Source organism: Polistes dominula, unplaced genomic scaffold, assembly GCF_049000335.1.
Source record: "Polistes dominula isolate Pdom_NZ unplaced genomic scaffold, Pdom_raw_medaka contig_15, whole genome shotgun sequence".
NCBI classification, from domain to species: domain Eukaryota; kingdom Metazoa; phylum Arthropoda; class Insecta; order Hymenoptera; family Vespidae; genus Polistes; species Polistes dominula.
This window is the reverse complement of record NW_028300915.1, coordinates 2,107,571-2,121,294: the sequence shown is the minus strand read 5'-3', so window position 1 is coordinate 2,121,294 and position 13,724 is coordinate 2,107,571. Positions and strand designations below refer to the sequence as shown.

General features: G+C 30.7%; 3 protein-coding genes across 3 annotated transcripts in view; 1 reads left to right on the top strand and 2 right to left on the bottom strand.

Annotated features, from left to right (window-relative positions):
* Positions 1-4,045, bottom strand: part of LOC107068217 (uncharacterized) — a 91,531-nt gene extending 87,486 nt beyond the window's left edge. Inside the window, 1 exon segment of the mRNA XM_089170472.1 lies at positions 3,617-4,045. The gene's annotated coding sequence lies outside the window, so the exon portion shown is untranslated.
* A 138-nt stretch (positions 4,046-4,183) lies between these two features.
* Arr1 (arrestin 1) lies at positions 4,184-6,942 on the bottom strand. Its single transcript, XM_015324395.2, has one exon. It carries the CDS (start codon positions 6,836-6,838, stop codon positions 5,705-5,707), a length of 1,134 nt encoding a protein of 377 aa, XP_015179881.1. The 5' UTR covers positions 6,839-6,942; the 3' UTR covers positions 4,184-5,704.
* A 967-nt stretch (positions 6,943-7,909) lies between these two features.
* Positions 7,910-13,222, top strand: LOC107068215 (erythroid differentiation-related factor 1). The gene is made up of 9 exons (XM_015324394.2): positions 7,910-8,068; positions 8,446-9,484; positions 9,563-9,976; positions 10,069-10,866; positions 10,959-11,138; positions 11,219-11,595; positions 11,686-12,004; positions 12,086-12,380; positions 12,456-13,222. Exons 1-9 carry the CDS (start codon positions 8,036-8,038, stop codon positions 12,592-12,594), a joined length of 3,594 nt encoding a protein of 1,197 aa, XP_015179880.1. The 5' UTR covers positions 7,910-8,035; the 3' UTR covers positions 12,595-13,222.
* The last annotated feature ends 502 nt before the right edge of the window (positions 13,223-13,724 follow it).

Below are 13,724 nucleotides of genomic sequence, written 5' to 3'. Positions count from 1 at the left end.
TACACAATCAATTTGGTTAGTACATATACAGTCTCAAAATTATACTTCAACCTTTTTTTTTTTAATTCTTTTTTTGATTTAAAATTAAACAAACTTTCAAGTATCATTATCCTAAACGTATCAAGGTTACCAAATTTTCGTAGGTGTGAATATATTAAGTGGACAAGAAAGTAATGTCGCTTTCTAACCTCAAAATTCAAACAAATAAATGTTTCCAACAAAATTTTTTATTAATAATCAATAATTAAATTATCAACAACCTTTTTCTATCTGATATGCAAATTGTTAATATCCTAATGATAAAAATCATCAATCAGTTTTTTGGATTTAAAATATTAGAAATAATTTGACACGCGTAGTAACGACATTACTTTTCGATCTTCCTAATATTTCAAAATAATATTCGTAATATTTATTTTTATCATTAACATTAACACGAGATTTTATACTATATTTACAAATAATTAAATGATAATTATTATTAAAGATGAAAAGATAAAAATTAATCATCAAATACAACGTTAATCAATTTTGACTTGTATGGTAGAAAGAAAAACAATTCGTGACGATTATTTTTTCTGCAATTAAATAAAAAAAAGGGGGGAGGGAAACTAGAAAATGTAATAAATTTGATTTTCTATCTATAAATATATCAAGTTTCGTATTTGTGTTATAAAAATGTTCTATATGCAACATTGTGAAATTAGAATTTAAATGGACAATTTATTTCTATGTGGGTATCAAACAAAAACAAATGGAACAATACGTTGTTAGGAACTTTAGTTTTATCCTAATATAAAACATTTATTATTTTTTTGTTTCTTATTTTTTTAATTATAATAAAATAACGTTGATGAAATTTTACAACAAAAAATCAAACAATAAAACAGTTTCTTATTGTAAAATAAGAAACGATAATACAAGTTGTAATCTTATCTCGTTTTATATTTAAAAAAAAAAAGAAAGAAAACATGAAAAAAACTTTAATCAATCGTACCAAACGTACTTTTAATATTTTCTTATTTTAAAAGATAAAAAAAGAAAAAAGAAAAAGAGATGAAAAATAAGAAGGCCTTTTAACAGCAAAGATCCAATGATTCGATTATGTTTAGTGTTTACATTGAAAAGAAAATGAAATTGCATTCTAATAGACCTTTCGCCTAGTTCTCTTTTTCTCTATTTTTCTATCTAATGACTAGACTAAACTAGATAACTTGGCTAACTTAGCTCTTTAACTCTTATTTAACTAAACTATCTATCGTAAAAAGAGACATATCGTTCAATCAATTTACAACACAACACAACACAACACAGTCATAAATATTATCACGAATCTAAACCTAGAATTGAATTCAATTTAATTGAATATAATACAATCACATTTACGTACCACAATAAACAATCTAAATATAGAAATTAATGTTTTATCATTGTTCTATGTTTATCATCAAAATCATACGAATAAATATTTTTTTATTTTATCTTAATGAATTTTCATAATAATTTCTATCACACATTTTATCAACGTGTATTGTTTATGTTAATATAAAAAAAATAAAAAAAACAAGTTTATATATATATATCAAAAATATGTTATCAAAAAAGACAAAAAAACATTAAACTAGTTAGTATTGAAAAAAGTGACTGTAAACAATAATAATAATAAGAAGAAATAAAAAATTAAAGCGTACAATATAATATACAAGTATGCATATAGAAATATGTAAATGGTATGTAAATATACATAATTTTTGTTACATATATATCTTATCAGTTTGTCATTTGTATTACGAACAAATTCATTACATATACATATAGGAATAACAATAATTTATAATCTGAAAAAAAAGAGAAACGAATGAAGAAAAACAATAAAAATGATTAAACGATTATTCGTTGTTTATAATACGCCATTATTGTACCCGCATCCGAGTTGCAACTGCGTTCACCACCAATGAGGTTAGATTTAGAAAATGCAGAAAATATTATTTTCCTTTCTTTTTTGTTTTCAAGTAGATCTAGGACTTTTTAAGAGTAATTTATCATGAAATTGAGTTCGCAAGAAGCCACGAGAGAATTTCCATTTCAATCTTTTGACGAGAACATTAACTACGTACCTACATATATGTGTATGTGTGTGTATATATAATGTATATTTGTAATCTCAGTTTAACACAACACACTTTAAACGACAATAGAATCGAGTAGTAGTAATATTAACGGGCGAGTAATGTTTTTAATGGCGTTTTCGTTTGACATGCATGATTCGTTGGCAAGATTACGTTTATAATAACTGTCTTTACCTCTTTCGGCATTGTACAAATCGTGGGAAAAATCGTTTGTCGTTCAATCATAGTTTCGACATTGTAAAAAAACAAAACCAAAATCCTTTACTTTTTAATATAACATAATATTATATATATTCATATATCTATATATATCTTTAAAAAAAGCTAGTCAAGAAAATGTCTGTATCGAAACACAAAAAACAAATACATGAACGAAATATTGTTATAAATTAAATAAAATTAGTTTATTTATTCGTTTAAAATGCTGATGTTAATGATGATCACATCTAACATATTTCCTATATCTATATATATATATATATATCTTTAAAACAAAGCTAGTCAAATGAAGTTCTCTCTCGAGAAACAAAAAACGAATTATATCGTTATAAATTAAATAAAATTAGTTTATTTATTCGTTTAAACACTGCTTCTGCAAATGATGATACCTGACATATCTCCTATATCTATATATATATATATCTTTAAAAAAAGCTAGTCAAGTAAAGTTCTCTCTTGTGAAACAAAAAATAAAAATATGAAGGATAACGTTATAAATAAAATAAAATTAGTTTATTTATTAGTTTTTAATGCTGCTGCTGCTGCTGCTGCTGCTGTTGATGATGATGATGATGATGATGATGATGATGATGATATCTGTTACATATCTTCTATATATATATATATATCTTTCTCTTTCTTTTTACTTTCGCTCTCGTTCTATCTTATGGAATTGAAATTCGTACGCGGGCGGGTGCGTAACGCGCGTCAGGGATTGGCGGATGTAGAGAAGGGTTGGTAGAGAGAAGAGACGTGGAGGAGGAGAAGAGGAGGAAATCAATGGCACCGTCTGGCACGATAGAGAGAAAATACGACGACGACGACGAAGACGACGAAAACGAAAACGATGTGTAGTGGTATATAGTTATAATCACGGTCCTCGGAGTGTTCTTCTCTTCTGATCTTGCGCGACCCTCGTCTTCGTCGTCGTCGAAGAACGTCGAAGAACGTCGCCGATGATTATCGAAGAGAAAACACGTTAAAAAGAGGAACACGCGAACGGGACCGTGAACCAATGAGAGCTAACAAACGAGCAAAAGAGAGAGAGAGAGAGAGAGAGAGAAATATGGAAGAAAAAAAAATACAAAAAAAGAAAACACTTTTATCCCTAGGGTGGTGTTCGCGAACGACGAGTCGATGAAACTCGCGAGACGATTGGACGATAGAAAGGGAAAAGAGTAGGACGTGGATTAAGGACGAATAAGAAAAGAGGTAAGAAGAAAGAGAAGAAAGAGAAGTAGAAGAAGAAGAAGAAACGTGCTACTCACTTGGCTGCTAACGTAGCGTAGCCGCCGCCGTTGTCGTCGTCCTCGTCCTCGTCGTCCTCGTCCTTGCTCCGACTTGGAACGTCGATCTCCTCCTTCTCCTTCTCCTCCTTCTTTCTTTCCTTCCTCCCTCTCTTTTAACTTTTCTTTTTCTTCTTCTTCTTCTTCTTCTTCTTCTTCTTCTTCTTCTTCTTCTTCTCCTCTTCTTCTTCTTCTTCTTCTATTACTTTTCCTTCGTCGTTCTTATTTTCTTTTTTCCTCTTACGCTGTCCCTTTTCTTTTTATTTTTCTTATCTTTATTTTTTACTCGACGAAAAGAGGATGGAAAAAATCAAAATAAGAGAGAAAGGAATCAAATTAATTATAGAATAATAATATTAAAATAGAAAGTGATAAGAATTATTATGTGATATTAAAAAAAAATTAGAATATAAAGAGAAAATAATGAAAAGGGAGAAAAAGGATATGACAGATAAATAGAGAAAGAAAGAAAGGCTGACAGATAGAGAAAGAAAGAAAGAAGAAAACGATTATGCGCCTGTTAAAAGGACACACTGCAGTGAGACACACTAGCTTCTCTTTATTTTCTTTTTTACGTAGGCGAAGGACGATATAAAATAGGGCGCATCGAAGGTAAGTACGAGACCGAGCAAATAAAAGAGGGGGTGGTACACAAGCACCTATCCCACCGTTCACGCGGGTGTCTCGAGCCTGACTGACGCGCCGGCACACAGTCGACCCCTGTGTGAGCTGAGCCGGCTATCCCCACCACTGCCACCTCACCCTCGGTACTTCTCTCTCTCTCACTCTATCTTTCTCACTCACTCTCACTCGTGCTCCCTGTCGACCCTATCAATCTATCTCTCTCTTTCTCACTCTCTTGGATTTAACATTTATCTATCGGGTGGTGCCAACGTAAAACTCAACGACTAAACGAACTACAATCATTTTCGCCACCCTATGTAATACGCGGCCAACTCGGACGTCGGCTCGCAACCTTCTCGGCCTCTCGCAAATGGCGATCACGCCTCTCTCTCTCTCTCTCTCTCTCTCTTTATTTCTTACTTGCTTTCTTTATTTATTTTCTCTATGCTTATGCACTTTTCTTACTCTCAACTCTTTTTCTTCTTGTATTTTTTTGCTATCCGAATCAAGGAGAACGCGCTTCGATGAAGCCCTCTTTTGTTGGTTACGATCGTTCTTACTACGACGAATGAACGAATGAACGAGCCCTGCAAACTATGCACTTCTTCTTTTACTACTCGATAGAAACTTTTACGTTCTCTTCTTCTTCTTCGTCGTCGTTATTTCCAGTATGCCTATATACATATATAACATGTAACCATACATATACACAAGTATATATGTGTATGATATGATCTCGAAAAGGAACACAGAATCATGGGCATTTTCTCTCTTTCTCTCTCTCTCTCTCTCTCTCTCTCTCTCTCTCTCTCTCTCTCTCTCTTTCTAACTATGCATTAGGAAGGATTCTTTACACACTTTTGAGAGACTTATCGGCTGGTGATAAGACATACTAACGTGTCTGTCATCGAATCTTTGGGAAGGTCAACTGTGCTACGGTCACATGGAACAAAGAGGGTAAAAGAATGAATAGAATTTTTGTTATATATATATTTTTTCATCACATTCGTTCTACGATAGATACATATGTGATTATATTATGTGTAATTTTTGGTTTGTTTTCTTCTCGTTACATGTGTTCGTCTATTTTATTTTACAATAAATATTTTTGCATATATGTATATATAGGATTATCATATTATTTATTTATATGAATTAATCTAAGAGTATATTTAATAATTTTGTTAATAATTTTTAACGAATTAGAGAAAAATGTGTCGAGATATCCTGAGATTCTTTAGATAAACGTTAGAAGCTTCCGGTTAGATAAACACAATCGTATTTTTTGTTATCCTCGCGTTTGCAAAGAATTCGATAAAAAGATATCTAGACTGTTCCTATTGGTGTGTATGTGTGTATGTGTGTGTGTGTGTGTGTGTGTGTACAATTCCTTTGTACAGAAATGAAAGAACAGATCGAATTTCATAAAGAAGAGATCCAAATGATTTAATTTTCTTTGGTATTTTCCTCCTGTACATTTTCAACGTGTACACCAGCATCAGAGGTAGCAAGTTTGATTCTGTCAGTTGGTTTAGGACGCATGAATATGAAAGGTAACTCAGCGGAGAGTTCACCTCCCAATGCACCGAGATAAAGTTTGACCTTGACGGCGTAGGAGACAACTATGCCGAAAGAGTCGCGTACATCTGGCGAGGTCAAGAGCGTGCTGGAAGCTAATTCAGCTTCTTCGCGTTTCAATCGACCATCCAGGGCAATACCCCGACGATGCTTGTTGTTCTCCAAATCGGGCTTCAGATAGAGTACCTTTTGTAGATTCGAGCCAGGACTTATTGGGCAACCGTCTTGAGTTTCAACCGCATCAATTACAGTACGAAATTGACCATTTTGAAAGATAACCACATCTATGCCTTGTTGTACCAATGCTTTTATCTTCTTAACCACTTTGTTACTATTGTTTCTAACGCTCACATTAATGGCTATTCTCTCGCCATGATGATAGAGTTGTTTGTCGAGTGTGACCTCGAGTTCGAGTTCTCCGGGACTCAATAGGAAATCTTTACGTACTATAGTACACGGTTGTCGGCCTTGTTTTGTAGGTGCATACTGAATCTTCCTTATTCCGAGAGTAACCGTAGTTCTTTTGTGAGTAACGTCTGTCTCCGTTTCACCGGAATAAATCTTAACGAAGTAACTTACGCCGCATGGTTCACCCGTCTCTTCGGGGCCTGGTTGGAGGGTCACGCTCGATGGAGCGCTATGGGGGAAGTTGAAGGTAAAGGGTATGGCGTTTGGGCCCAGTTTCTGCAACAATCTTTCCTGTAGTCTCGTTAAATTAGACTCCATTTTGCTTGTTTGAGGATATAATTGTTCGGAGATCAAATAAAGATCCTTTTGAAAATTTAAACCCATAACTTCGTCCTCTTCTCGACCATATCGAAAACTGCATATCAATTGACCCCATACCTTTCTACCGGTATCGACGTAATTCTGATCTAATAAAATCACACCGTCGATCGGTTCTACACCTGACAAATAATCAATGAAATCTCTTTTGCCTAAGTACAATGCGATCTTTCCATTTGGTGAACTTTTCTTAAACACTTTGAAATTGACCACCATCTCGTTTTTTTTTTTTTATTGTTCTCTTTTTGTAATCTTTTTTCTTTTTCTTTTGCTATCAACCAACCTCAGGGATCTTTTACTACTCTTCGTTGACTGGATCAACGTGCAACCTAACGAGCCTTTATATATCGACCTTATACGCATATTTGTGATGTTACAATGACGCCATGCAACTTTGGAGGCTTCTTAATCCATTCAACAACACGAACGTGAAACTAGTTCTTTTTTTTTTTCTATTACTATCGAGCACGCGAAGCTTTTTACATTTCTTTTTTTCATTTATCTATCCTTTCTCTCTTGCATAGAATTACGTTACTCACTCGAACGGGAAAACGTAAGACTATATGTAAACGTTTACTAAACAGATTTACTCCTACGTTACGTTTGTTTATGAATCTAAACACTTACCGTTCTTTAAGACCATTCGATTTTTTTCTTTTTTTTCCCTTTTACTCACGTATCCTGAGATTTTCAATTTTTGTTCTATCCTAGACAATTACATAACGTGGGATATTTTTAAACTTACAACGTTAGAGAAAGAGAAAGAGAAAGGGAAAATAGAATGTATGTTACGTGAAAGGTAAAGAAGTAAAATAAGGGATGTCACAAAAATAAAAATATTGCATAATAATGAACAATCTTATTTTTTAAATCAAATCTAAATTATTCATTTATAATATACGAATAGCAAATGTTTTTATACTTAATTTATATTTTAAATTTTACAAAATTTATTTATTGCATATATCAATTACACAATACCAACAAAGATTATAAAAGATATTTGATTTTAATTAAAAATCATTTATTGATAATGAACGTGAAAATAATAATTAATTGTTAATAATAGTTGTTACTTGTTGTAATATAATTATAAAAATTATATCTATATATATATACATTCAAAAGTATTTATGTTTTTTATTCTAAAAATTTTGCTATAAAATATTTTTTTTAAATGTCGGTAAAAAGGTATTTCATGTGTTGTCGGTAAATGTCGGTAAGGTAGATTACTTAATCTAATTTTTGATTTTTCCCACCAGAAGTCGCTGTTGCGTGCAACCTTACACAGTTCGCAATAGTATTATTTGAATAGTGAGAGAAAGAACTTATCGTCGTATCTTGCACCTTCTAGAAGTTTTGGAACACTGTAACTATTTTTAAAAGTCGCAAGTGACATTGTTCTATATCACGATGTCAGACAATTCTGAAATAAGTGCTGATTTGGTAAGTAAAAATTATATCTATTTTCTATTGTATATCTTTATTATCAAATAAGGTTATATATATATCAGTAAAAAGAATTTAATATTTTTGTGTAAAGAAAGATTTTTTTTCGGTACATTGACATTAATTCCTTGTCATGGCCCTCGTGGTGCCCACGTTTAATTAAATTCTATATTTGTTCCTGTGCTAATGCTATTTTTAAGAATCTTAGATATATATCAGAATTTATGAATATGTATACATAACCTAATATGTGTGTACATATATTTTTATTTGACATTTTGTAAATTGTGTAAAATGATTATAGGATTATTTATGACAAGTGTATTCTTTATGTTAGTACATTAATTTATATAAATAATATGTTTACATTTCAGATTAAGCCAATGGCTATAGTCGTACCACCAAATTCACCTAAGAAATCAGTCAAGTCAACTGCAATAGTGAAATATTCTGCCGTTCAAACACCTGCAACTTTTGCTCAATTGCAATGCAACACCAATTTAAATCTTCCACCAAGCAATTGGCTTAGCAGTTCTGCTGAAAGTTATGGTCTACAAAGTGTATGGTCACAAAACACAGGATTTTCAAGTTTTCGCATGGCACATATGTTTCCAGATTGTGTTGGTGAAGTTGACGTTGTATCGGATGCAGAAAATATCAAGAAATTATTAAAATTACCTTATAGTCATGGAGTTATATCAATGATGGTACACCGTATTGAAAATACATTATTAATTGATGATTTTGATATACATAAATATTTGTTACGACAAGCAGAAAGTGAATGGGAATGGTTAAAGAAATTTTTTTACGAACACATATTTCAAAATTTAGGAGACAAAGAAAAACGATTATTTCATAAAGCAAATAGTAGAAACAGCTTACAACAGAGAAATTTAGTATCTAAATTTCTCTATCATTCAATTGTATTAGCAGATAGTAATGAAGATAATTTAACACCTCCTTTACCAGTTAAACCATTGGAACAATGTTTACCTGAACCAACGCAAGAAGAAAAAGTACCAGATCCAAACTATAATCATAATTTTGCAAGAAACGTTGTATGGACTTTTGAAAATATACAAATGCTTATTGGAACCGATATGCCAATATTTGGTGGACAAACTCATCCATGTATAAGTTTACGATTAAGAGATATGTCTAAACCTATTAATGTACTAACAGGAATAGATTATTGGTTGGATAATTTAATGTGTAATGTTCCTGAAGTTGTCATGTGTTATCATTTGCATGGTATTGTTCAAAAATATGAACTTATCAAAACAGAAGATCTTCCTAATTTGGATGATTCAAAATTCAGTCCTAAGCTTATCAGAGATGTGGCACAAAATATATTAAGCTTTTTAAAAAATAATGCAACTAAAGCTGGTCACACGTATTGGTTATTTAAAGGTAAACATTATTTGTTTTATTATTACAATTAATTTTATACAAAAATATATTACTTCATTTTGAAATAATGTTTAATAGGTAAAGATGATGATGTTGTAAAACTATACGATCTAACATCATTATGCAATGATGTTACCGATGAAAAAGGACAAAATCCATTTACAGTACCAGTAGCAATGCTGTTATACAGAGTAGCTCGAAATATGAAATATTCTTCTGATTATGATCGACATCAGGGTACTATTCGAATGTTATTGAAAAACTGTATTCAACTTCTTGCAAAAGAAAAATATCCACAAATCGTTACATCTGCACATTTTATGCTTTCTGACTTATATGTACCTTCAAGTACGGATCCAGTTAGTCCAAGACTTTCTGATCAAAGTGACGAGGAAGATACGCAGAGTGAATGCAGTACAAATCATGAAAATGATAAAGAGGAAGATGAAGAAACCCCTAGTGCATCTATTAAATCTTTAACATTAGCAAATAGTAAGTAATCTTTTAATATAAATCATAGTAATATCAACATTCTAAATGTTGTTTGTATGTATATATATATAAATAAAATATTTTGTTAATAGTTAAAGAACAAGTAGAACAAGAGGGGCCTAAGTACAAACCACCACCGATAACAGGTAGCGTAGAAGAAAGGTGTTTAACAGCATTGGAACATGTCGCACATGGTCTTGAATGTTTAAAATATTTTCCTACTGAAGAAAGTTCAGATGAAGAACAAAAAAAGAACGAGGATAGTGAAAAGGAAAGACAGAAATATGAAGAAGCTAATCCAAACATGGCAAAACCTTTTCAAGCAATACCAATGCCTTATGTTTCTTTAAATCAAGAAAAACATTGTGAATCTGGTGAAACTTCGCAAAATAACAGTCCTAGTCATAAAAGAAAAAATAAACAGAAGAAAAAGAAATCAGAAAAATACATTACAAAGGAAGATAAATCGTTTAACAATAAAGAAACAAAATCATGGTTATGTAAATCAAAAAATGAAACTTTACCTATTTGGCAGGCACCTAAAAAAAGTGATAACGTTAGTTGGAATGCACATTTGAAAACTCTTTTGTATGAAAAGGCCTCGTTGATATTTGCTGTATTGGCAGAAAATGAATATGCGAGTAAAAATTATGGTGCATCTTTGAGATACATGTTAGCAGTATTGCGATGCCAAAAAATATTGGAAGTTTGTTGTGGAATAAGAAATGACAAATCTGTCAGTTGTCTGTTAGGTCGTGCAGGTGATTGCTGTTTTATGACTGTACAAGACTGGTGTAACATAGAAAAACATAGAAAGGATTATGACATGAAAAATGTAACTGAAGAGAAAATAATAGAAGAAATATACGCATTGGAAGATTTAGATACATGTATGTATAAAATTACAATGTTATACAGTATAATAAACATCTTCTTGTATCTTTATACATTTCTTACAAAATGATGATATGTTTCATTTCAGATGGAATAGAATTGTTACCGCAACATCTGGAAAGTTTAGAATTTACTTTGGTAGCTTCTTACAAGTGTTATGAAAAAGCTTTGTCCTATGAACCGCTAGAAATAGAAAAGAATAATTTATTAAGACGATTAGGAAATATTCATAACGAATTAGGTGTTTTATACATGAACCAAGCAGGAGGTAGTAAATAACAATTATATTTCTTCTATTAAATGTAAACAAAGTTTTATAATTAATACATTTACTTTTTGTTCATTTAGCACGATACAAACAAGAAAGTACAACCAACGAATCGACTCAATCGTCTCCAGATGTTACTGCACTTCTTAATTGTTCCTTACATCATTTAGAAGCAGGTGTTAAAGCTTTTGAAACTGTTCACGATGAAGCAAATTTAGCTTTACTACATTCGAATACCGGTAGACTTATGCGAATTTGTGCTCATATGCATGTTAAACATAATACACAGGAACAGTATTTTTACAACAAAGCACTTGCGAGTTATCAAAAAGCCTTGCAAGTATTAGGTTCGAGAAAATCTAATTCTGCAATATGGGATACAATAACGTGGGATTTATCTACAACACTTTTTACCATGGCCACATTATTACAAGATTATCCTTCACAAGGACACAAGGTATTTCTCGTTCTTTGAATATAATCAGAATTTTATTCAAATTTATACAAAAACAAATAAGATGTTTTTTTTTTTTAATGAAATTTATAGTCAGAAGAAGAACTTGAAAGAGAAGTAGTCGACATATTACAAAAAGCACTTAAACATTGTGACGTTGATATACCAGGACCACGACAACCAGTTTATCAATTTCGTGCAGCTATAATTCAACATCGTTTAGCATCCTTATATCATCATATATACAGAGAATTCGAATCAGATACAGATAATGTGAAGAGGAAAAACAGTTTACAATTATGTAAATTATATTATGATAAAGCAGCAAAATTGTTATTAGCTTTGGAACAGACAACTGAATTTTTGAGAGTTCAAATGGAACGAGTAGCCTTGGCTGAAAATCAAGCACGAAGTAAATCTATTACTAAATTTTATTGTTTATTTTTTATTGTTTAATATGTCTAATACATTTTTTTTTTTTTATTATTAATAGTTGCTACAACATTTAATGGCAAATTGAAGGCATATCAAAATGGTTTGGAGTTACTATTACAGTGTCGACCTATCATGGAGATACTTTGTGAAAAAATTAAAACGTCGAAGCAAACGAATGAAACTAATACTATGGATGATACTGTTAATAATTCAGAAGATGATAAAACTATTGAAGAACAAAAATTATCCGAGGATGGAAATTTAGTTGTTTTACTTGAACAAAGGTTACAATTTATTTTACGGTCGTTATCTAAATTACTTGTTAATAAGAATACTGCCACAAATAAAAAAGAGTAAGTATTGTTTAAATATTTGATTACATATATTGTCACTTAAATATGAATGTATTATTTATTTGTATTTTACAGATACGAAACTCTTGCCAATTTGTATAAACAATGTTACAGTCGTGCACTTAGATCTGGTACGATGTCTGGTATTGCATTGATAACTCACATGACACAATTATTAAAGGATTTGTGCAATATATTGCAACACGTAGAATAATAAGGGGAAAAAATAAAAAAAAAAGAAATAAATAATGTAAATAGTACATATTGTAGTTCGTAGAACTTTAAATTGCATAAGAGAGATCTCGATTCATCATAATTTTCTTTTTTTCTTCTTGACCTTTAATTGATTATTCGAAGTGGACTATTTTCTATGCTAATTTATCTTACTGATTGGTCTCCTTTTAATCTTTCAAAGGTCTAACTACTATATTTCTATTGTATTATTAAATAGATTATCAATGTTGATTATTATAATATAAATCTCAAATGAGAGAGAGAGAGAGAGAGAGAGAGAGAGAGAGGAACGAGATTTTTTTCAACGCATTTTTGATAATCTTCGAACTGCCTTTAAAGTATATACAATAACTCACGAAAGTATTTGAACAATTAATTATGAAATATTATTACCATGAAATACAGTTAAGTGTTCAAACTCATTTTTATGAGTTACTGTATGTGCAACAGTCTGATCTTTCATTATTATTAATTATGATGATCGTATGACGACAATGACATTCTTTTTTTTTTTTTTAAACATATTCTGTAAATTGTATATAGTCGTGATAATGCTTTTATTTATGTATTATTTATAAAGCGAGGAATAAAATATTGATCGTAAACTATTGAATAGAAAACATTTGTTTAAAAAGTAAAAGAAAAATAATAATAATATTTAAAACCTTCGTACATTTTTTTTTTACATATATATATATATATATTTCTATTAATAACATTTAACATTCCTTAACACGTTGAAAATCAAAACAATTTAACAGAAATTGATGTTAATCATCTTTAATATCCTTTTACAGCTTTTTGTAGATAAATGTTATACAAGAGAGAGAGAGAGAGAGAACATTAATACTTTTTTACTCTTCAGATTTTATTTTTATTAAGAAGTATATTATATTTAATAATAATGTTATGAAAATAGTATCTTAACATTTTAAATGAAGTTAGCAAAGTTAAATGTTGGTTGATTTATCGGTGATGTTCCTTTACGTTGTTCAACGTGTTAATCCTTTGTATTAGAATTTTTGATAATATAATCATAAATCATTTATAATTCTACGATTTTGATAAGAATCTTGTAATTTATTATATACATTTTTTGTTTGTTTGTTT